Consider the following 25,412-nt stretch of genomic DNA (forward strand, 5'->3'; position numbering starts at 1 on the left):
AACAGAGCATGAACAGGGGAGGGACAGAGAGAGAGGGAGATGCAGAATCTGAAGCAGATTCCAGGCTCTGAACTGTCAGCACAGACCCTGATGTGGGGCTTGAACTCATGAACCATGAGATCCTGACCTGAGTTGACATTGGCCGCTTAGCCGACTGAGCCACCCAGGCACCCCTACAAATAAACACATATCTAGAGGCTTCCAAAAGCTCAGTGTCCTTAAGATACATTACTTGGAATTTTTCTCCAGTTTCATCAGTGTTTCAGGCATCAGAGAAGACTCATTCCCCACCTGAGTGCCAAAAATCAGTTAATGGTGATGTGAATTAAGAGACTTGCCTTTCATCTTCATGCCTCTCATTAAATTCTGTTTCTTCAGTATCAGAGATGTAATCACCAGCAGTGGGAGATAGAATGATTCTCTTGCCATCTGTGAGCCTCAGTTGAAGGTGGCTGGTTCAGCTCATCACCTGTTCTTTCTTCAAGTTTCCTATGTATTTGGGAAGTTCCTCTCTTCCTTCCAGTCAAATATTCACTGGGTTCCCAACTCTTTAAAGACTACCAAGTGGGGCACCTGGGTGGCTCAGTCGGTTAAGCGTCTGACTTCGACTCAGGTCATGATCTTGCAGTTCATGGGTTCAAGCCCCACGTCGGGCTCTGTGCTGACAGCTAGCTCAGAGCCTGGAGCCTGTTTCAGATTCTGTGTCTCCCTCTCTCTCTGATCCTCCCCTGCTCATGCTGTCTCTCTCTCTCTCTCAGAAATAAATAAAACATTAAAAACAAATTTTAAAAAATACTACCAAGTATCTTCAGGCTTTCAACTGAATAATCCTTCTCTCATGAACCCCAGGAATATAAAAATTGGTTTGATTACAGTTAACCAGTCTTGCTATGAACTAAAATATATGAAGTTGTTTGCATAATGAGTTATCATGTTTATATTTATCTGGAATCCACACATCCATCCACACATACACATATGGAATCCATCTTCATAATAAATTATCATCTATATTTATATGATAAATTACCATATACACCTTATACCCAACAATAACCAGTTTTAATATAAATCATTCACAATAACAAAATATGTAAGACTCTATGTTTTTGCCTCAAGACATTTATATGATTGATAGAAACACACCAACATATATGATTAAAAGATACAGTAATCATATTGGTATAGAATGTCAAAAGATAAGAAACATTTATCTGGAGCTTTTTATACAAAGGAGGAGACAGCTTGTCCCTGGTTGAAGATGCAGGCTCCAGATGTTTCATCACATTCCCCCTGAGATATCCATTGGCTGGTGAATACCACTTGCACTGAGTAAGGATCCTTCCAGGTCTAAGCCAGCTTGCTTTTGTGAGAGAGCTTTAGCTATGCCCTCCTTGACTCTGGTCTGTTCTGCTTACAATTCTTCCCACTCTTGTGGTACAAGTAACGAATGCAGAAATAAGCCTAGAACATCCTTCAGTGTCCCTTGTGACTCTGAGTGAAGAGCATGTCAAGATCTCAGGCCTGTTGGAGGCTTATACCTGTATGCCATTTCCCATCTGAGAATTAGGTTACTTCTTGATTCAGCCCATGTGGTTCAACCATGAAAAAAATCTTTCTAAAATAATTTCTGTAGTATAGGCAGATTACAAAAGAAATACCCGCCATTGTTAGTAGACAACTACTTCAACTAAGCAAGGGGATTAGGAAAATGATACTGTATCAATGAAACAAATAGAGCTATTACACTTTATTCTAACCAATTGAATGATTGGTTTTTCTCTTTTTTTTTTTTTTTTTGATAGGAAATCACATACCAGTAAATTGAGTTACCTTAGTGAACATGACATTTCTCTAGGATAATTTATCTCAGTTTTCCCTTTGATACATCATTGTACACCCACAACCCCTCATGAAAGATAAAACTGGTCCTAAATAACTGTAGTCATTTAAATGCTCAAATTGTCACTGCTTGGTCGCTGGCTACCGTCTCCACAGACTGGCCTGTTTATCCTTCAAACTCTATTCTGACACACGTTAGTGTTCTTTTTAACAAAAGATGTGTCAATGTGACCTTCTGTTCTGTTTTTCTCAAATAAGAAATTACCTACTTTCTAAATATCTCTGATGAGGAGGGATAGAACTCCCCTATGACCCAGCAATAGCACTGCTAGGAATTTACCCAAGGGATACAGAAATGCTGAGGCATAGGAGCACATGTACCCCAATGTCCATAGCAGCACTCTCCACAATAGCTAAAACATGGAAAGAGCCTAAGTGTCCATCAACAGATGAATGGATCAAGAAGATGTGTTTTATCTATACCATGGAATACTACATGGCAATGAGAAACAATGAAATCTGGCCATGTGTAGCAACATGGATGGACCTTGAGGGTGTTATGCTGAGTGAAATAAGTCAGGCAGAGAAGGACAAATATCATATGTGTGCACGTATAGGAGGACTAGGAGGAACTTAACAGAGGACCAACCGGGAGAAGAAGGGGGGAAATGGTGGGGGAAAGGGAGAGAGGCAAACCATGAGAGACTCTTGAATGCTGACAAAAACTGAGGACTGATGGATGTGGGGGGGAGGAGGGATGGGCATGGAGGAGGGCACTTGTGGGGATGAGCACTGGGTGTTATCTGGAAACTAATTTGACAATAAACTATTTGTAAAAAAAAAAAAAAAACTAAAATAAATAAATAAATAAATAAATAAATAAATAAATATCTCTGTGGCTTTTTAAAAATATAGCATTTGGTACCAATTATATTGAGTTATTTTTTTCATATGATCATTTGAGGTCAAAAAGTGATACATGCACTAAAGGTAGAAAGACTACCTTTGTATCAAAAGGTATGATTTGAATTACATTTATTATTTTGCATGCATTTGACTTCTCACTGAGGTGTTTGTTGTTTTTTTTTTTACCAAACTCTGTGAGTTTATTACTTCAATATTTACCTCTTTTCTAACATGTTAATGATTGTCATAATAAGCACTGTATTTGCACTTCCCAATGAATAGTGATGTAGAGAACCACTGACTAGGCTTACTGATCTTTAGGATTTCATTTTTTAAAGTTTATTTATTTATCTTGAGAGGGAGAGAGAGATAATCCCAAGCAGGGTCCACACTGTCAGCACAGAACCAGACATGGGGCTCGAACCCATGAACAGTGAGATCATGACCTGAGCTGTGAAGCCAAGAATTGGACACTTAACCACCCAAGGCACACAGGTGCCCAAGAGTTTCATTTTCTAGTGAAAGTTTATCTAATTATCGAGTCATTATCTTTTCCACGTATCTACATCCTCAAAATACAATTTATCATTTTTTTTCTCCTACTGCATTAGAATCATTGGCCTGCTGTGATCCATCTCATCCTATTTGGCAATGCAAGTCCCTGATATATATTCTGAAGTGATTCACTTCACATTAATACCTGGCTTAAAACTTCCCAACACAATTACAGTGAAATCCACACTAAAGTGGCCAACAGGCAGCTTCTCTGATCCAATCATTCATTGACTTGTGCTTCATTCACAGCTCTCCTGACACAGCAGCCCTCTTTCTGCCTCTTGAGCATGTGGACAGTAGCTGATGCCTTACCCACAGCTTTGCTTTCCACAATTTCAGTTAACCTGTGGTCAGACACAGTCTGAAAGCAGATGATGATCCTTACGAGGAATAGTCAGAAGGTCAATAGTAGCCTAACACTATGTCACAATGCCTATGTCATTTACCTTGTTTTGTCTCATCATGTAGGCAATGTATGATCTCACATCATCACAAGAAGAAGAAAGGTTAGTACAGCACCATAAGATATATTAAGAGAGACCACATTCACATAAGTTTTATTACAGTGTATTGTTTTAATTGTTCTATCTTATTATTAGCTAATGTTGTGAATCTCTTACTGTGCCTGATGTATAAATTTGTCTTAGGTATGTATGTGTAGAAAAAAACATAGACTCTATAAGGGTTAGTACTATCCCCTTTTATAGTACTTTATATAAGGGTTTCAGCATCTACTGGGCTCTTGAAACTTAGTCCCTGGGGAGAAGGGCAGGCTACTGTGATACACTTCTGCTTCAGGACCTGGGCACTGGCTGCCACCTTTCTGTAGCCCCTCTTCTCTCATAGCATTGTAAATCTGGTTCTTCTCATTGTTCAGTTCTCTTCAAACATCAGTTTCTCTGACAGACATCTCCTAAGCTTCCTAGCTAAAGTACCTATGCATAAACTCATCTTTTCCATTGCTTTGTTTTTATTTTCTTATTTAGAAATTATCATTCTCTGAGATGCTAGTTATCGCTTGAAGGGCTTGTTGTGTGCCTTCTCAATAAAATGAAAACTCCAGGAGAGCTGAGACTTTTTTTTGTTATTTTTAACTGCTTTCAGTGTCTGGCACACATTACTCAAAATGTGCTTGTTAAATGTCAAATAAAAGAGCAAAACAAAAGAGAATGAGGGAAGGTAAAATATAGGACAATGTTATTAGAATCTTGTCATAGAGAAGGCTTTTCTAAGAATACCACCAAGCAGAGAAGCATAATCAACAAATTAGTTTATATATAAAATTGTAGAACTTCTGTCTAGTAAAAGTCTCCACAAGAACAGATGAAAGAAGAACATATTGTAGCTCATATATACTTAACATTGGTAAATACTCAGTTCAGAAATGATGCAGTACCAAGTACAACAGCACAGTAGGGAAGAGAGCAAAAGTTATGAATAGGCAATTCACACATGCAGATAGACAGTAAAAGGTATGAAAACACGTCCAAACTTATAAATAATTTAAACATTCATATTTATACAATGAAATGCAATTTTCTGTCCATAAAATTGGTTTTTAAAAGCTTAACAAATAGAAATATATTAAGCTGTTATTTGTGTAGCAGAAGTAGGTTCTCTAATATATAACTGGTAGAAATCTGAATTGTGATGACATTTTTGGAAACCAATGTCTATCCAAATTTAAATGTATAGGCCTTTTGACTCAGCAATTCCATTTCTACGAATGAATTCTGTCAATATGCCAAAGTCCATATGCCTAGATGTGCATACAAATTATCACACCATTGCTTATAACAATATGGTAACAATCTAAATGTTCAAAAACAAGAAACAGGATAAATAATGTATTGTACACCCATGGTGGAATTCTATGTGACCATTAAACAGAAAGAGTAAATCTGAAAATACTATGTATATTAGTGTACGGTGATACCTGTGATATAGGAAGGGAAAAACAAGCTGAAGATCAGTATGTGTACCATGAGTCCCTTATTAGGAAGCACATTCCAGTCTGCAAATATTAGATGCCTGACCACATCTAAAATAGCAAAGGCATCTTATGATCTTATATTACAGGAAGTCTGGTGGAGTTGTTACAGGGTTACTTCACTAACTGATGATGTAAGATTATTGGGTTAATGACGCCCTGATTCTTTTGGCCATTTTTCTTTTAATGGTCACAGAATGGTTCTAGCTGCTCCAAATAACAGGTCTCCATATCAGTTTTCCAGGCTGAAGAGAGCAAGGGAATAGGCTTTCTTTTCATGAATCTGTCTTTTTACCCAGCGAGATACTCTCTCATAGAAACCTCGTATAAGATTTGCTCTTATTTCATGTAGTCCAGAACTATGGCACATGGATGCAACTCACTGTACAGAAACCTCAAAAGTATCATACAGAGAAGAATGGATTCTGTAGCCCACTTCAGTAGTATTATGATTGATCCCCAGGGTTGGAAGAGCCTCCTGCTCTGTAATCAAGGCTCTCATCCTTCAAAAGCATGGGCCATAAAAGATTGATAACTTGGACCTCATTAAAATGAAAAACTTCTGCTTATCAAAAGACATCATTAAAGGTATGAAAAAAAAAGACTGGGGGAAAATATTTATTATACATACATCTGATAAAGGATCCAAAAGATACAATCTTTCAAACTAAAAAGATCAAAGACAAATAAATCAATTTAAAATGGACAAATGACTGTGAGACAGCCCAGAAATGAGACTATCCAAAGGGCCAATAAGCTTATGTGAAAAGTTTCCAACATCCTTATCCATGAAAAAAATTCCAGATACAATCACAATAAACTCCACTATATATCCACCAGAATGGCTAAAATTTTTAAAATTGACAGTATCAAGTACTAGTAAGGATGTAGAGCAAGTAGAATTCTCATGCATTGCTGATGGGAATTTAAATTGGTCCTGCCACTTTAGAGCATTCTTTCATGATAGTGACTAGCTAAACGTACAAATACTCTATGAGCCAGTAATTTCACTCTTGGATATACAACCACAGAAATGAGTGCCCACACCCATGAAAGTATGTCAAGAATGTTTTGAGCAGTTTTATTCATGGTATCACAAAACTGGGAACATCCCAGGTGTTCATCAATAAGAAAATGGTTAAGTTGTGGCATATACATTCAATGAAAAACCATACAGTGATGACAAAGAATGAACTCCTGAGTCATGCAACAAACCAAGCATTAATCTCACAGAAATGCTGGCAGAAGCTAGACACAAAAGATTATATGCAATATTATTTAATTTATATGAAACTGAAGAACACATGAAACTGTGGTTATAGAGATCAGGAAGAATAGAGGTCACCTTTAGGGGGAAGGAGCATAATGAGACCTCCTGGGGAGATGGATATAATGCATATCTTGAGCAGAATGGTGTTAAGACAACTGTATGCTATTGTAAACATTCACTGGCCTTAAGACTTGTAAGCTTTGCAGTATGAGAAAAAAAAAAAAAAGAATAAAACAAAGCAAAAAACCTCAAGCCAGCCATGAGATCTCTTCTCTCTAAAAATTTGTTCTTGTAGATGGAAAGTAGAAGTTTGAAGTTCATGGTTGTTTGGTTCAAATGATATTGTCTGCCATAATTCCATTTGTATACATACACAAGCAGGCACACACACCTACACATTATGTGTATGTGTTTATATAAGCATAAAAATTTTTTAAAGACTGTCTAACTGATAACAATTATATTGGAAGATGGAATTGGTAGGTTTTTAATTTTTTTGTTTATACATTTCTGATTACTAAAATAAAAAGGAATCATAACATTAGAGCAGGAATCTTGAGGGCCTCTAGCCAATGGTGTTAGGTGTTAGGGAATTGCCCTTTATGATGAATCAGTGGAGACACACAGATGAGAGATACCTACCCTCCAGAACTTTTCAGGGAGGTGGTAGGAAAAGTTACCAAAGGCTGCAAAGCCTTCTCTGAGCTCATTTCATCAAGATGGAAAAATCTACTAGGAAAATTAATATGCTTGTGAATAACTGAGAGCTGCCTACAGTATAGTCTCCTGAAATGACATTTTCTCTCCTATGAATGATGAAAAGAGAAGGCAAGCAACCTCAGAGGTCATCTCATTTAATGCCCTGGACAGTGTGCCAATCTTTTCCGTAATTCTTACTTTTAAAGTGTCTCAACAGTTGTGTAACAAGTGGAAAATATGGCTTTACTACCACGTAGGGGATGTGTGCTGTATGGTCAACTGGCTGGAAAACAGGCTGTCAAATCACCCCAGTGGTTTACTTTGCCACCTAGAGTACTGTCGGTGATGTTTGTGAGTGTGTGTGTGTGTGTACGTGTGTCTGTCTGTGTGTCTATGGAAGAGACTCAGAGAGTCTGAAAGAGAAAGGACCTGGTGATGTGCAGGAAGCTGGTTTTTGGAATCCATTTAGCAGCACTGGCTTGGGTTAAGTAATGATATATCTAATGTTAACAGAAAAAATAACTTAGATTCTAACTTCAGTGCCTTCATTCTAGTTTTTTCTGTGCATCAAGAAGTTTTAAATTCTCAGAAAATGGGAGCAAGATATGTTCCAACATGCCTTTCTATATATCCCATTCTCAGTTCCTGAAGGCAGCAGCACTTTAGCTAGTGGTATTATGTTTTCTAATACTACCCAGTGAGGTTTATGTCATCATTTATTGTTACCCCTTGATTCACCAACTATTTCCTCCACCCATTTGACACCTACACTTCACACATCTTTTCTTCCCTGGCTTTTGAGTTCCCAAAGCCTCGATACTGGGGAAAATGCACGTAAATGTAGATTTTAAAGATCATCTGACCACTAGAGCCACGTTTCTTTATTCCTTAGACTTGCCAGAGCCCTCAGGATGGGGAGGAGAAAGACAAGGGGAGATGTATCAAGCACATATACTCTGGCCATTCCCAGAGTAATAGGAGTTCTGCACTAGGTTTCTTGGGTTAAACTCAGTGTGAGCAAAAAAGAAAGACTTCAGGTAAATGTGTTGCATTTGAGAGCAGAGGGTGCTATGTCTCACTTTTGGAGCACATTTCTGGAGGGGAGCAAGTCCTCAAAGAGGGTGTCATATATCTAGGCTGATAGGACTTCAGATAGACTCCTTGAGTTTCTCAATGTGTAGTGTGGTTTAGATGCAAAAGAAAAATCCCCCTGAGAGGCACCCAGAGGAGTAGAGAGCGAGCGAGCCAGAACAATGCCTCAGATGAGGAAAACCTGTGCAGATTAATAGCAGGAGGGCCATGGGCATCTCTAAGGAGACTAGCCCAGGCAGCAGCCATTACCTCAGCAATGCCTTGGCCCTGCAACTGAGACCACCTGTGTGAAAGGCAGGCGATGGGAGACTGAATTCCTGAGCTGACTGAGACCGATTTTCTGCACTATATTAGAATTTGGGCTCAAAATAGAAATTGAATTACAAAGAAATTAATTTACATGTCACCTCTAATCCCCATGCCATGACCATGCAGAAAGCATGACTGTATCTCCTTCTATTGTTACATAATGGGTTCAAGTTGGGCCACATTTCTCTGAAGCAGAGGTTTTTGTTCCAAAAATTCTAAGTGTTAAGGAGACTTATTTAGAAAGTCTCTGTTATTTCTTAGAACCTCTCGTTCAGCACTCCACAAAGATCCATGTGGGTAACTTGTTCAGAAGGAACAGAAAGAGAACTGTATCTGAGCACCATGCAGAAATCTTCTCGGCCAGTCTCTTATGGTACGTACCTGGAAAAGGGAAACAAGCATGGAGGAAGAAAATGCAAGGATAAATAATTGTTTTCACACACAGCTCTTTCATACTGCAGGAAAATTTGCTTCCCTAAAGTGTTAGAGAATGCAATGAGAGTTTGTATGCTGTGCTGATAGGTATCTCATGGTGAGTTTAGAATCAACCAAGAATTTCCCTGTGGCCTGTGGAGTCCATTGTAGACATCCAATTAACTGGGAATAAGATTACCACCTCAGAGTTGGACAGAAAGCCCAGACAGATCACCCAGTCAACAGTGTTCTTCTTTCTGAAGCACACAGCAATGCCCGTGTGCTGAAGCTGTAGCACAAACCAGAGGAGTGCCTGAGAGAGAAGAACTGAATGGCACTACTTACCTGGAACCCACCCCCCTATGTCTTCCTCCCTCTCCTCCTTCTCCTTTTTCTTTTAATTATTCCTGCCTCAAATACCCAGTGACTCAGGTTGCAAAGCCTTTCAGGGTTCATGATGGAAAATGTATCCTCTTCTACCCATCTTTCTCTCTAGCCTTTCTTTATCCCTTCTCCATAGGCACTACCACTTGGAGAAGCATGGCTTTTGTTGGCACAGCTGCTTTTTCTGTTTTGTACTAAAGATGCCTTATTATAACTTATTTTCTGACCCTTACTGCTCTGGGCACCCAATAGACTTCCTTTCCTAACTCATTCTACTCTTGGTTTTTATTTAATTGTGTTTCTACTGCACGGAATTGTATTCTAAAAATATATGCAGGATGTATCTTAATCAGGTATGGAAAGATAGGCAGACATGCAAATGATTGTCATAAAGGAAGAAGTTTATACTTAAAGATCCTTAGAAACAGGAGACGGCAGATGCCATGCAGGGCCACATGGGGAAGCACCCAGGTTGGCTAGGAGACAGAGGGAGAGGAAAGGATATAGCCCAGAGCATTTACTGAAATTCTGTGGGAAGGAATGGGCAAGGCAGGATAGGTATGCTGAGTCAGTCTGGAACTGGACAGCTTGAATATTTTTGGCATGCTCTGGATTATAGGGCTGGTCCCTAGGTGTTCAGTACCTCGCTGTGGGTGATTTGGTGGGGGAAGATACTGGCTTGGTATGTAAGAGTTGGAGATGTGGTATCTGGATTGGTTGGTTTGCCCATCGAAGGAATATTCATGGGGGAGTAATTTACTGTCTCTGGAAATTAGCTAGCCCCGGGAGGAGCAGTCTCTTCAGGATCAAGACTTTAAATGCCAAAGTGTCAAGAATACAGAAAATAAGAAAATACAATCAATGCAAGTTGGGTTCAAAGCAATCATTGTTTCATGTTCTGCCATCATCATTGGTCCATGTGTTGCCCCTTTTACTTTGTTTTTATCTCTAAAATAAAGAACAGTCATGAATTAACATAGAACCTAAAACCTAGGATATTATCATCGACTCACACTGACTTATTAGCTTCTACCCTAATCTTGAAGGGTGCAACAATTCTTTCTGCAGTTTGTTAATGGGCCTCAGTACCTCATACGGAGAAGAATATCCTATTTTGGATGACTGCCAATGGCCACGTACCTGTCCTGTTCTCTCATCTGTCTCATCAGCTTGAATTTCAAGCTCTTTGAATGTTTTCCAACCTGTAACTTAAACACTGGCAAGCAGAAGAACATTTCACTTGGCTTTGGATGAAAAATTCATGAATACATGGAGATAAATGCTGATTGAAAAAAATATAAATATTACTCTGTATCTATATAAGCCAACACCTCTGATGATGACAGAATATTTTTCACAGCTTTTGGGAAAAAAAAAACAACCTAAAACCAAGAATTTAGGAAAGGGCCTTTCCACTAGGCTTTCCAAGTCAGGCTTGAGGCTATGGTAACAGCCACAAGAGTCTTCTTACTGTCTAGATTTTCAGCAGCTCCACTATTCATTTTGAATGAGGGCCACCAGACATTGTCAAACAGTGGCCAGCAGACATGAAGGGACAGGGCTTTTCATAGTTTTTGAGAGTATTGATGATGATGTTTTCTGCACGGGGAGTTTGAGGGATGTTATGTTTAGAGAAACTAGTGAGGCTGTTGTTGAAAAATCAGCGGGAATCAGATGCCTACAAGAAAGGACCTTGGAAAAGCCAGCGGTATACAGTCACAGGCAACAGGTATTCTGGGGGAGTGAATGTGTTGGGATAATGCTTGGGGGACTTCAGACTGACTTTCCATTCCTCACTGCTATCCTACAAGTTCTTAGGTATTTCTCTTTCCAAGTATTTAGAAACATGGCAAAGTAAGAACTGCTGTGTACGCTGATGGCCAGATCGGTTCTGCCTCATTCAGCCCTTTTGTTTTCTGCCCTGCAGTTCTGTGAAAAAACATCCACATGGGTTCCTGAGCTATTGTTACAAATAGAGAAATGAGTAAGACCAGGGTTTTAGGTCTTCATCAAAACAATCTTTTTTTCTGCTTCATATCCTGTGGGAACTTTGGAATTTGGCTTTGTTATGTCCTAGCCAATACCTCATAATCAAAAGATTTTTAGAAATTTCCTCAGGTCTCACGTTCAAACCAAATAGAGGGTCTGGTTGTATTTTGTGCAGATAAAGCATAAATCATTTTCTGTCAGATTTTAGACTTCCTGAATGAACTGTCCTGGGAAAAGAGTTGTTGGGTATTCAAAGCTTCCACAACTTAGGGACTTTGGCTGGATCCCAACATATTTAGGAGACCCCATTTGAAAATATTTACCCGTCCAAATGAAATGAAAAGGTGCTTGTCCTCCAAATGGCCCCTGAAATAACTTTAGAAGTCCAACCCCCGCCACTGAACAGTGACTATTACCCTTGGACACTGGTAAGCAGGGCTTATAATTCTTGAATAATTTCCTCTTGAATTTATGTCTCTTCAACTTTAGTTCACACATCAGCCTTCTCGTCTCCTCTCCCATGTTAAATTGGTCCATAAAACTCCACACACCATAAAACGGGATCTGGGTGGAGGTGTGGCAAAGCATCCCTCAAGGTCAACTTTATGATAGACTCCCTGTCCACTACCCCTCACCCCAGCCCCACCCCAGAAGAAAGTGGAAACAAAAGGCATGTTGGTCTGCAGACTTTACTTCTGGAAGCCCCTAAACAGCTCTTAAGTTCTTGTTTAGTTGGGGAAACAGCAGCCTTTAGAAAAGGAGACCCCCATACTTTCTCCCCCAGGCTTTAGAAAAGGAGACCCCCTTATTTTCCCCTCATGCCCCTTATCTGAGTATTAGTTTACACAGAAGATCAAGAAAATGCCACAGTTTCACTAGGTTCTAGAGAGCTGACACCAAGGACTTCCTGTGGCCTGGCTCCAGCCACATGCGGAACAGCTCAGCCTGGAGCAGCCAGCCCTGATCGTGTCTGAAATATTTGGCTCCTGGCTCAGGCTGTGGGCTGGCTGTCTGGTTTGTTTGAACACAAACTAGCCTGGGAGTCTTTGTGTAGAATGCTCCTTGAAGCTTTTTCCGTGACATCTGCCAATTAAATGTATGAATTACTCTGTTTACTCCTCTGTGACGGGGTAGATATTTTATTCAGAAGCAAAGGATTTCTACTCATCCTTGTTTTTTCTTCTAACATTTGACTAGCTTCTATATGTGCCAGAAACTGGGCAAGATGCTTTTACATTTGTGATTTCACTTTATTCCTCATTACAGCCCTGATAAAATGGGTTTAGGGTTCCCATTTTGTAGACAGGGAAACTGATGTACAGAGATAGGAAGTGATTGATCTAGGGCCACACAAATTAATAAGGGGGCAGAATTGGAACTAGAGCCCAAGTTTACTCATTTGAGGGTTTTCAAATTCCTTTGAATATTCTCCATTCCAGTTTCTTTATGATTAATGTTTGGCTGTCTTGGGTTGGTATTTGAGTCTTTATTCATTCATTGTCTCATTCAACATGAGCATCTACCATTGAGCATCTTCTATGTACAAGGTACTAAGTCCGAAGGCTAGGCACAAGAATGTAAATGTTCTGTAAAGAGCCGGATAATAAATATTTTAGGCACTGAAAGCCATACAGTTTCTGTTGCAACTTTTCAGCTCTACCATTGTTGCTTGAAAGTGGCTATAGACAACAGATAAATGAATGGATTTGGTTGTATTCCAATAAAACCTTATTTACACAAATAGGCAGCAACTCAGATTTGATACTCTAGCAGTAGTTTTTGATAGACTACCATGCAGCACACAACCTGAACACCTTTTCATGTTATCCCTAGTGAGGCACCACATAATTATGTGTGTTGACTCTGAATTCTGAGCCTGTAATGATAGTGAGGATCCCTGTGCTTGGATTATGACTTGCTCTCTCAAAATAATTCTGAGAGACCTAGCTGAATAATCACTGTCTTCGATGGTGAGATGCCACCTCACCTCTGCCCAGCAGCACTCCTTTTGCACCACTCATGGGAATGTCACTAGTGCTCATAAAACCCTTCTGTGACTTGGTGGGCAAAGTGTTAAGTAAGAGACAGTGACAAGAAGGTTGGTCCTCAGAGAACACGGAAGAGTCTAGGCTTGGGCATGGTCATCCACACAGCTGACTGCACTGCAAAATTACTATAGCAATAACAGCTACCATGGATTGATATTTATATGCTGAAGGCACCCATCTGCATGATCTCACTTGATCCTTATAACAGTCTAGTTCATAAGTATTGCTATTTCCACTTTCTAAATGAGGAAACTTAGAGAAGTTTGGTCATAAGGTCATATAACCAGTAAGTAGCTAACTCAAATTTTTAGTGAAAGTCTGAGTGTTTCCAAAATCTCTCACTCCCAAAGTAGACTGCTTTTGAAAGAATACAGTAAAAGAACAAGCAGCTTTTATTGTTGTCATTGTTGTTGCTCCATGGCATCATGGCAACAGGATGAACCATGGGGGGCCGCTTGACATGAAAGATGCATTTGTGGGGACAGCAACCACACAGTGTATTCCTATTAACCGTGGTCAGATTCCTGAGGCACCAAAGGCCTACTTCCAGTGTGTGCTCACAGTGCCCTCTACTGCCCAGGAGGAATACCACACAGACTGTTCTTTATTGCCTTCAAGAAGATGGAAGATCCTTATTACCGTTTGTTGAAAATTGGAATTTGAGTCATGGTATGAGATTTTATTAGGATTATTTTCTTGTTACTTCTAATAATTGTACACTGCATTGCTATATTGGGGATCAGGGGTAGGGAAGAGGAGGGAGAACCCACAGTCTTCCTTTGGTTGTCTCACACCTGAACAAGAGTGCACATCTTTCCTTTTCCAGGGTGGCCTATGGTCGATTGAATGGTAATGACATCTGGGCCAGGAAGAAGTCAAGGAGGCTCCCGATGATTCCTGGGGGTATTTATAGCTCCAAGTCAGGTAAAGTTTATTTCATTACCGAAAAAAAAAAAATTTCATGGAAATAAGCAAACAATACACTGACTTAATGGATGCAAGGAAAGAGAACAGTGTCAACACAAAAGAATACAAACCAACTGATTGCTAAAGGAGCTACAATGGGAGAATTAAAAAAATAGAAATTAAATAAATAAAATATCACCCTTCATGGTACAGTGGTGCTGTGGCCTGGGGATGGAACTGGAAACTTTGTGTGGTAAGTTCTAGTGGGATGCGGGTTGGGCCAAAATATATTTGTCTCCAAGAAATACATTTTTCAAAATGCTAAGCTTTAATTTTTTTAAAAGTAAACAGCCAGGAAAATGCCAGGCTTGATCCTTTTTTGAATGGGGCCCTGGGTACGTCTTATGGAAGTCCTTGTGAGGGGAAAACCCTTGGTAGTTTGACCCAAGCTAACTGCTGGACTGTGGGTCCATTCAGTTCGGCCTTCACCCATCCACTTTGAATCTCTGCCCTCGCAGCATCCTGGGCTATGTCCAAACCTCCCTTTCCACCCTGCTGCCGGCACATGATGTGCTTCCTTTTTTCGACGGAGCAGCCATGTTGGAAGAAATACAGGGCCCCGAAAAACAATCTTGTTGGTCCAGTAGTCAAATCTCTGAGCCCACAGAGATGTTTCTCTGCCTACCACATTTTCCTTGGCTCTTCCGGGCTCCATCCCTCTAAGCAAACATTCCCTCTACATTTAGACTCCTTCTAACACTGAGAATAATGTAATGGAAAGAAGCATTGAAGACCTGGGTTTTAGTGGTTTTGCTATTAACTTCCTCAGCATTTAATATCCCTGACTAGCTTTCTCATCTTTATTCAGCATTACCCATCATATGGTGCCAATGGATAATTGAATGGGATAATGTACAAGAAAGTATGTTAATAAGTGTAATAGTCAAATATTTATTAAGTGCCTAGTATGTGCTTGACATTGAGAGGTATGAGGCTAAGACACTGATTTTGACCTTGAGTTTATAATGTAGTGAAAGAGGTAAATAGAGAAATGGGTAATGTCATGTGTGAAGATCAGATTGTGTTTGTTTTGCTTTTTTTCTAGTTGGCCATAGCAAACCAACCCATAACCTATTCCAAATCTATACCCACTGCCACTAATCCCCCTTCCTTCTTTGGGCCTCGGATTTCCAGTTTGCCAAATGAATAGGTGACTAGATAATTTGTTGGACCTTTCTGGAAGTGAGAGGAGGTGCTGTTAATAACTGTGCCAACTATGCCAGAGCAACTGGCTGTAAATGGAAATTATCCCAGTCTATCTGAGATTATGGTCATTCGACAAACGGGTGGGGGCAGGCATTCAGTAAGATCCAAGGCCTGTTCAATTTCTTACAATTTATGGGCCTTACCTTTATTATCATGTCTTTCTTCTAGTCCCAGTTACTACATTTCATCTTTGGCTGCCCTTGTGGTCATGGCTGCTGGTCAGTAATATAGAGAATGAGCTATACACTGATGATCCCTGAAAATCCTGGCTGCTTCTCTCATTGTGAATTTTTTGGTGGTCAAACTGTGCCATATTTTTTGTGGCCACATCACCTGTTGGAGCTTAGCCCCACCAGCCTCAGAAACTAAGTGAAAATAAACTTAAAAGCAGCAGAGGTCGTGCTCCTGTGGAACATTGAGCTCCTGAATTGTCTCTTCCCACATCTCAGATGCTTTTTATATTACCCTCCTCTCCCAGTGCAGTGAGCACTGTGCTCACATGGATGGTGAGTTTCCAAACAACACATAGGTTTAATAATACCCACCCACCCACTGTGAGCTTCGGCCTGCTTAAGATCAATACAACGAAAGGATTCATGAGCTGATTTTGTGTATCTCTCTTCCTCCATCCTCCTTCCTCCTTACGATTTGGTCTCCTTTCTACTTCCTCTATTGACATTTTTATGAGCTTGTGATGAAATCTTAAAATAAAAATTTCTTGATTTTTCTTTTACTATGCCATCCAACAAAAGTACCCCAACCACAATGCTGGGGAAACTGAGGCACAAATGATCCACAGAGGAGTTCTTGATAACCTTTTATATACAAGCTCATATAATTTGTGTTAAGTGATTTGAGATTAGTGATGGAGTCCTTTATATATTCAGGCTGTATGTTGCATATCTTCCAAGAATTACACGTTTTAACATAAACTTCAAACCAAGTTGATGTGGCTGGGCTAACTATGGCTCTTCTCAAACACATACTTATGATCCACATGAGTATCTTATCGTAGGCTCTTGGGATTTGCATGACCCTGGAGTTTTCTTTTCCATTATCCTTTCTAGTTTCATTACTCTTATGGAAAGCACTGAGGATTGCAGAAAACAGATTCTGGAGGAGAAATCTTATCAACCCAGCAGTCATCATAGGGTCTGGTCCCAGCTATTTTCATCTACATCATAAAACAACCCATTTTGGTGGCTCAGTTCTGGGAAAAAAATTGTGCAGAAGGAGCCAGTTTGGGTGTTCAAAGAGGTGTCTTTAGGTGGAAGATTGAGGGAGAATACATTGATATTGCTACTAAATTCTTCCTGAACCAGAAGGAATTTATTAAAGACTCACTAAGAGGATGGGTGCAGCCCTAGACGTAGTGGAATATAGGTTTTCTTCCCTTTTCATTCTGCACAGCTGGTGTATGTTGTGTACTGGAACCTAGAACAGCCTTGCTGAACCTCCATCTCATCTGGCTACCTGCAGGCATGAGTAGGTAGCCCTGGAAATCACAAATCCTCATTCAAATGGGGTTGCTACTGTCATCATATCTTCCACCCAACTACCTTATCAGGGAGCGAGGATGACTAATACTTGGTGATGGTGCAGGGAGCAAACTGGAAGTGGAAATTGGTATGATTTGGCCTGCTGGGGACAAGAGGCTCGGCCTTCTGGGCTAATTCTTGCTATTTTCTTCTGGAGTAAGTGTTATTCTTATCCATGATTCATGTTCTGTATCCTTCTCTGTTGGTTCTCCATGAGACTGGCTGTCTTTATTTAGTAAGTAGGACTTAACGATTCTTAATCCAAGAGCCTCAGATTCCATATGGCATGTTCAGAAGGAAAGTGTGCACATTATCTCAAATTCTTTTTGCTTTATATTTTAAAATATTATCTTCAAGATCAAAAGTGAAAGCTCTTCTCTCATGTTGAGCCCAGCTGTCCTTTGGAGTCAAGGACAACACTGCTTAGCTGTGCACAGCAATTTGCCACTTCCTGGTCCCCACCCTACTTTGCCCTTCAAGTACAGACATGATACTGTTGAGTCCCTACAACTAGGAAAGATGATTTGAGGTTTTCAGCATAATTTAGTGTTAAGTGAGCATCTATTCTGTCTCGGGTTCTGTTTTTAAGTTTAAGGGTAGTTTTGAGTTTAAGAAAGGGTGGCTGGACTAACAAGATGAAAACCCCACATTTTCAAGAATCTATGTAATATTTTATTGAGAGACATTTCAAAATACGACATGTAAATAATTAGAAAACAGCATGTAAATAACATGTAACAAGGCAAATTGAAATAAGAGGCATATGGAAGCATTAGCAGCTCCTAGAGGAAGGAGCTGTTAATTCTGCCAAGGGTATCAGAGAGGACTAGTCAGGTATGTTAAAACTCTGGTAGTTTAAACACAGCTTTGAATATTAATCCGAACATGCATTCCACTGCCATTTACTGAATGCCTGGTTTAAGTAACAGACAGTGCAGATTATGACAACTCTTGCCACTAGGAAAGTCATGACCTACCCACTGAGCCAAATAAATATACTATTATAAAATTTTTTAAAAAATTGTTTTAGACTGTAATTATAATAATAGTCCCTGCTTTTTAAAAAAAAATTACCAAATCCTAGGTTCATTTATTAACCATCCATTAATTAATTTTCAACTTATTCTCTAATTACAGTGTACAATCACCCCATATATTAGTGTCTAATCTAAGTTTACACAAGGGGAAACTTGTTCAGAGGTGCCTTGCTAGTCAGTTGAAGAACTAGAATTTGAATTCTTGAATCCATGTCTGTGGATTCCAAAGTCCATGCTCTTAAATACTTAAAAAATTTTTTTTAACATTTATTCACTTTTGAGAGACAGAGAGCTGTCAGCACAGAGCCTGACACAGGGTTTGAACTCACGGACCACAAGATCATGACCTGAACTGAAGTCAGACGCTTAACCAATTGAGTCACCTAGGTGCCATATGCTCTTAAATATTAAGCAAGAGTTGGGTGGAGGGAACAATGCAAAGTAAGAGACAAAAATAGGAGAGATGAAGGAGAGTAAAATTATATTAACAGGGTCAAGATAGGGCATTTCTTTTGTGGTTGGAACTTAGACCATCCTGAAGGATTTTATGCAAGACTGGACAGGTAGGATGGGGTTTGTTTTTTGAAACCTTTGGATATCATACTAAAGAGTTGAATTTTTATTCTATAAATCATGGTGACCTGCCGTACGGATTTTAGATATGATGTAATGTGAGACAGCTTACCTGCATGAAAGTATCTCTGGATAAATAATGAAGATGATGATAGTTCCCTGAATCCTCTACACTTTTTTTCTGAAGTATGTGGTGAGGGTTAGGACTCTGGGCTGTGGATTTGAAATTGAAATTATTTTTTCTGAATACATATGAATGGCCTGCCTGGAATTGACCTTTGCTCTTAGTGGCTATGAATCCAGATGTGCAAAACACAGGTAACATCTTTACTTTTCTAGAATGCTACTTAATCCTTATATGACAGAAAAATGTAGTCTTAATGAGTTTTTATAGACATGAATTTAGATTCAAATTCATTCAAATCAGAATATATACTCCCTCTTTCTGTTTGGGTCAACCAAAGTTTGGAGAGGTTTTCAAAATGTAAAATCATGAGAGGTAGGCAGTGGAAAGGGTGGTGGTACCTGATCCCTAGTCATTGGTATCTGTCCAGCCCTGCAATATTCTCCAGTCATTGGTCATAAACTGTACCATTCTCAATCCATCTGGTTCCTTATAACCCTTCTATAGCCTTTTGCCCCCCCGTCAGGAGAGTTCAAGTGTTTTCCCATACTATTCTGGAGCCATACAAGACCTGGGGGCCTAGCTTAGGTCTTAGTAGAACTTGATGATTTTCCCAAACCCTCATCAGGAAGGAAACACAAATCCATTCTCTTACTGATCCCTCCCAATCCAAAGGGATGAGGCATAGCACAGAGCCTCCAGGCCAAGCTCCAGCTCTCCCTTCTCCTCCTGCTGAGCTCAGAAGCTCTAAACTACTGTAGGGGTAGAAATGTTTTGCAGGTAAACTAGTTCTGCCCAGTGGCATATTCTTCAGGCCTGTCTTGTCCTGGTATAACCTGGGCCACGCCTTTTGAGCTTAAAAGCCATGAATTTGATGAATGATGTCTACTTCCCTGAATAAAAGAGACCCACATGGTAAAGAGAGAGTACACATTGAAGACACAAGGGTTAGCATTTTACAATATTGTCTCCGTGCTATTAGAACCTTGATGTGAATTTTGGAGAAACCAATTTGAGTTCACTTTTTATCCAAAGAGAAATTTGGCCTCCTTAGCCAGGCATTTTTCAAGATGGCAAATTCACAAATTCTACTTTCTTATTTTCTTTGATTCCCCAACAAGGGTCTCATCTATGATCAAAGCCTTTCTTTTTTTTCTAACAGCAACTGGCATATCCTTGAAGGTATAATTAGCTACCATAGTAACTATAAATTATAATCTTCCTTTGACTTTCCAGACAACCTAAATAAGATGCCATCACTTTCCCCCTACAATTAATACTCCCTGAAGAAATATCTGAGTGTCATGATCTATTGCTAAATTTGGAGCATAGAGGCAAAAATTTGGTCATTTCCATCAGAAGTTACAGTGGTAGCAAATTCACTGAATTCAGCAAAATACATGGACATACAACTTGGGTTAGCAAAGCAAATCGAGTAGGAGCTTGTGAAACTGAATGCCAAGTATCAGTTGAAAAAACTTATTTATACTTTGATTGCCAAAGATGTAGAGAACAGAAGGGAGTATTATTGTTATTATTATTATTATTATTATTTTATTACTGTTGTTAATCACTTATTTAACTGATATAGTGAATTATGGGCCTAAAGGTTTTTTTGGTAACACTCATTAGAGCATTTACTGCCAACTTTCAGTGGAGTGTTGTAAAGATTAAGCTATAATCCTGTCCTTCTGGTTATGAGGGGCAGGGGAATTAACTCACATCTGCATATCTGCAAGTGTTTTCCAGGCACTGTGGTAAAAACACTAAAATATTCTTCTCATTCAATCATAATAATCTTAGAAGTAGATCCTATCATTCCCATTTTATAGATGCAGAAACCCAACTTCTAAAAGATGAAAATAATTGACCCCATTAGTTCAACTCTGGTCTGTATCTGACTAAAGTAGGACAGTTTTCCTCCTTTTGTTTTCTTTTCTTCTTTTCTTTTTTTAATGTTCATTTATTTTTGAGAGAGAGAGAGGCAGAGCACGAGTAGGGGAGAGGCAGAGAGAGAGGGAGGCTCAGAATCTGAACCAGGATCCAAGCTCTGACCTGTCAGCACAGAGCCCAATGTGGGGCTCAGACCCACGCACTGTGGGATTATGACCTGAGCCGAGCCAAAATCATACACTTAACCAACTAAGCCACACAGGCACCCCAAGTCAGATGCTTAACCTACTGAGCTACCCAGGTGGCCCCCCCTCCTTTTCTTTTCCTGAGCCTGACTCTGTACAACAAATTATACCATAACAGATTCATTAAGGAATGGGTCCATCCTGGGAATTGGTGATTCTTCCCTCTGAGAGTATCTGGGTCCCTTCTAGGACCCAGCTTAGCTCTTAGAGAAAGGGGAGATCATGCCCATCCCCCACTCCCCTTTGTTTTCCCCACCTCTGTATCCATGATCTTTTATTTTTAAGAGAAGTGAAGGAAATGGAAAAAAAATTGAGCAAACACTATTCCAAAATTCTTAAAACAATTTTACAAAGTATATATTATTATTCTCATTATAGCTTGAAGATCTAGAGCTCAGAGAGGTTAACAGACATATCTAATACAAATAGATATACATGTATATAACATATATATTTAATACTAAATATTAGTATACTATATTTATATTTCATTTTAGTATTAAATTTAGTGTATAGTTTTAGTCTAAAAATGTGCAAGAAACATATACAAGTCACGCTGTTAAAATGTAGACCTGGGAATCAAACCCAAATTTGTCTCACTTTAGAAAACCTCTTCTCTTTACACTATTTGTTTATTCAACAAATATTTACTGAAAGCCTGACTATGTGTTAGAGCTGGGTATAAACTAGTTAAAAAAAAATAGACATGGTCTTGCTCTCACAGAACTTAGCATCTAATAGAGAAGACAGGTAATGAATAAGAAATAAACAACTATTATAATATGTACCACTATGAGAAAGAATAACTGGGGAGTCTCCATAGATATTAAAAATATTAAATATAATATATGATCTATTATATGTATTTATATTAACTCAGTGGAGAAACTAGAGGAAGTGGGTGGTCTGAGAGATTCTCCCTGAGGAAAAGGCAATTAAACTGAGAGCTGGGGTATGGAGGAACCAGTCAGGGACAGAAGTTGGGAAAGGTATTCAGGGCAAAGAAGAGACTGTGGGAAGCCCCTAGGATAGCAAAGAACTTGTTGTGTTTAGGGGACAGAAATAACTTTTGTTCAGCTGGAAAGTATTCTTTTTAGGGAAGAAGGTCATAAAATAAGTTGTAGATATAGGCGGTGATAGATCATGCAGGGAAATGAAGTTTTGTTAATGAATTTGGGTTTCATCCTAGATTCCGCCAGGGAAGTGGCAGGAAATATAGAAATAGGTTGCTGTGGCTGCTCCATGATGACAGTGTTTGAAGGAAAAGTAAAGTGATCATGGCTTATTTAAGGAAATCATCATGGTGATTTGTGCTAGCTAGGGGATAGTGAGTGAGTGAGTGTGTGTGTGTGTGCGATGGGTATATATAATGTGTATATACACACACACTATGTAATATATAGGCTTGCAATATTTATAATAAATAATATAGTAAATATAGAGTAAATAGGTATGAAGGAGGAAGATCCAGGACTTGCATGGTGTGGCCTAGAGTCAAGGGAGAAATCAGGTCAATTTGCAGGTTTCTGTTATGAGCAATGGGTAGATGGTAGTGCTGTAACTGAGACAATGAAGACTGGGAGACAAACATATTTGGAGAGAAAATCCAGTGTTTCTTTTCGAACATGTGAGATTTGAGCTATCACATAGGTTGTTGGTTGTATAAATTTGAAACCCAGAAGGAAAAAAAATGATGGGAGGTATAAACTCCTGAGTCATCAGCTTATAGATGTCATTTAAAACAATGGGAATGAAGAAGTTTACTTAAAGTAACTTAGAAAGGTAGAGAAGATAGCCTAAAGCTTAGCCATGAGGTATTTATATATTTAAAATTAGATTAAAAGAGAAGGATGCTTCAGAGGAGATAAACAACAGAAGTCCAACAAGCAAGGAGCCAAACTACAAGAGTATTAAATGCTGCTGAGGGATCTGGAACTCTCTGCAATGATGGAAATGGTCTATATCTGCACTGTGCCTTATGAATCTGATTTTCATATTGAAACATAGTTTCATAACAATGAAGGTCTAAACGGATGACAACTAAAAATTGGCCCCTGAATTCAGTGATAGGAAGTTATTGCTGCCGCTGACCAGAGAGGTGGTAAAATGGAGGTGAAAACCAGTATAGTGTCAGTAGAGAAGGCAAAGACATGAAAGTGGAAGTTTTTTGGATGATACTTTGGAATATTGCCCCTGAAAAGAAGAAGAGAAATTGGATAAGACTGATAGGAATCTGAGAGTTCAAGAGAAGGGTGCTTTATCCGGGGAATGGAAGATGCTCTTTATTTACTTATCAGATATTTGTTGAGCACCATGAAGGTTCAGTGCCATTTCAGTCCTGGAGATGGAGCAGTGACCTAGACAAGCAAGATCTCTACTCTCCTAGGATTTATAGCCTATTGGGTGAAAGGAAGACAATAAAAAACAAACAACAAATTAATTAACTAAAAGATAATTATATAGAGTGAGAAGTACTGTGCAGGAAACAAAACAAAGTAATAGGATAGTGACTGCAAAGGGAGTGAGAGCTATTTAAATAGGAGGGTCAGGCAGGGCCTTTCAAGGAGGTTAAATGAGCCAAAACCAGCCAGCCCTTGGAGATGTACCACAGTGAGTCTGAATGCTGCTGGATGACCCAACTGAGAGGTAAAAATTGGTAATGTAAGAGAGAGGAGGATGAGTGAAGGCACAAAGTTGAGGAGGTAATGGAGGATGAGAAGGATTCACCTTAGATAGGAAGAAGGATACGTCTTCAGAGGTGAGCTCTATGACTTGAGTGATATGAAGAGATTGAATAATTACTGTTAGTAAGGAACATGAGTAGGCAGGCTAAAAGCACAGGAGGTGATGATCAAATGTAGGATGCTTGCAGTCATGACTGGGAGGTGGTATATTCTTGGTAATGACAAGCCCAGACCATGATATCAGAGAGGGAAGTTGAGGAGTAATGTTTTGGTATTGAGGTAGTGGTCTTCAGAGCCATGGGTGAGAAAGAGGCTGGGGTATTAGATTGATCACCCACATGCATGTTGAAATCAGCAAAATTGATGACTAAAACTGGATGAAAAGGAGGAACATGAGCCAGAGCTAATTTGTTATAACATATGAGAAATGACCAGGTAAATGGTAGCAACAAAGAGAGTATATCTGCAGGGAGTACACCTCAAATAAACAGAGGGTTTTTCAAGAGAGAACAGAAGTAGCAGTTTTAAAAGTGGGAATGGGGAGCATGGAGGATACTGACCTTACCTTTCTATCCGAAGATATCTAAGAATTGAAAACAAAATGTCTCTGCCTGAGAGGACTTTGGGAAGAAGATTCTGCTGGTTCCTTAGCTAATAGCCATCTCCCCATCTTTTCCTAGTTGCCTAAAAATCCCAATCATGTATCAAGTTCCAGAGGATTAAAATACTTGGTCTAAGATGACAAAATCAATATCATTCCCCTTTGCCAATACTTCCTTGTGTAACCTTCTTTGTAGCTAAGGGTGGCTATGACGGTTATGGCCAAAGGACATTCATTCAACAAAATATATTTTTTGAGCACCTCCTTACCTATCAGCATGGTTGTAGGTGCTGAAGATACAGCTGTGAACAAAATACAGAAAAGCTTTTATGGAGGCTACATTTTAATGAGGGGAGGCAGACAAGAGACAAATAAATGCATATTTCAAAAACAGACATGGAGTAGAACAGAGTATATCAGAGAGTTGCTATATTAGGAAGGTTGTAAGGTTAGATGCAAACAGAAATCTGGGAAGTTCTGGAGAAGTTTTTGTTGTCCTTTTGAAAGGATGATTGTGAGAAGTAAATTCATTGTCATCTCTCCTGTCTCCATATTTTTGTTCTGGATATGGATATGATACCTAGGGCTGTAGCAGCTATTGTGTGACTAGGGAACAATAAGCATGTGGGCTAAATGTCAGTATGCTAAGTTTCACAGAATCAAAAGATAGAAACAATCTGAGCAACACTGAAATTTTCCCCAAATTTAAAGACAACTCTCTGTAGACTTCTTACTATGTCAGATCATTAGATATCTTTATTGTGTAAGCCCCTGAATCATTCTCCTATTTGCAGCTGAAGGTATCCTTATATAGAGCTACACCAAAAGCAATGTCATCTATATCAGATAAAGGGTTAATATCCAGAATCTATAAGGAACTCACCAAACTCCACACCCGAAAAACAAACAACCCAGTGAAGAAATGGGCAGAAGATATGAACAGACACTTCTCCAAAGAGGACATCCAGATGGCCAACAGACACATGAAACGATGCTCAGCATCCCTCCTCATCAGGGAAATACAAATCAAAACCACACTGAGATACC

General features: G+C 39.3%; 1 protein-coding gene across 4 annotated transcripts in view; it reads left to right on the forward strand.

Annotated features, from left to right (window-relative positions):
* The first annotated feature begins 3,757 nt into the window (after positions 1-3,757).
* ANKFN1 (ankyrin repeat and fibronectin type III domain containing 1) overlaps positions 3,758-25,412 on the forward strand; it is a 470,333-nt gene continuing 448,678 nt past the window's right edge. For 2 of the 4 annotated variants that reach the window (XM_039241182.1, XM_039241185.1), the window contains exons 1-2: positions 3,758-3,809; positions 14,325-14,422. In XM_039241182.1, coding sequence (XP_039097113.1) covers positions 3,775-3,809; positions 14,325-14,422 — 133 coding nt within the window. In that variant the 5' untranslated portion in view covers positions 3,758-3,774. Of the gene's footprint in view, positions 3,810-5,760; positions 5,882-14,324; positions 14,423-14,624; positions 14,658-25,412 lie in introns of those variants that run through there. The other 2 variants (XM_039241183.1, XM_039241184.1) reach the window with 2 other exon arrangements.

This window comes from Hyaena hyaena, unplaced genomic scaffold, assembly GCF_003009895.1.
Source record: "Hyaena hyaena isolate Hyena2069 unplaced genomic scaffold, ASM300989v1 scaffold_189, whole genome shotgun sequence".
Lineage (NCBI taxonomy): Eukaryota > Metazoa > Chordata > Mammalia > Carnivora > Hyaenidae > Hyaena > Hyaena hyaena.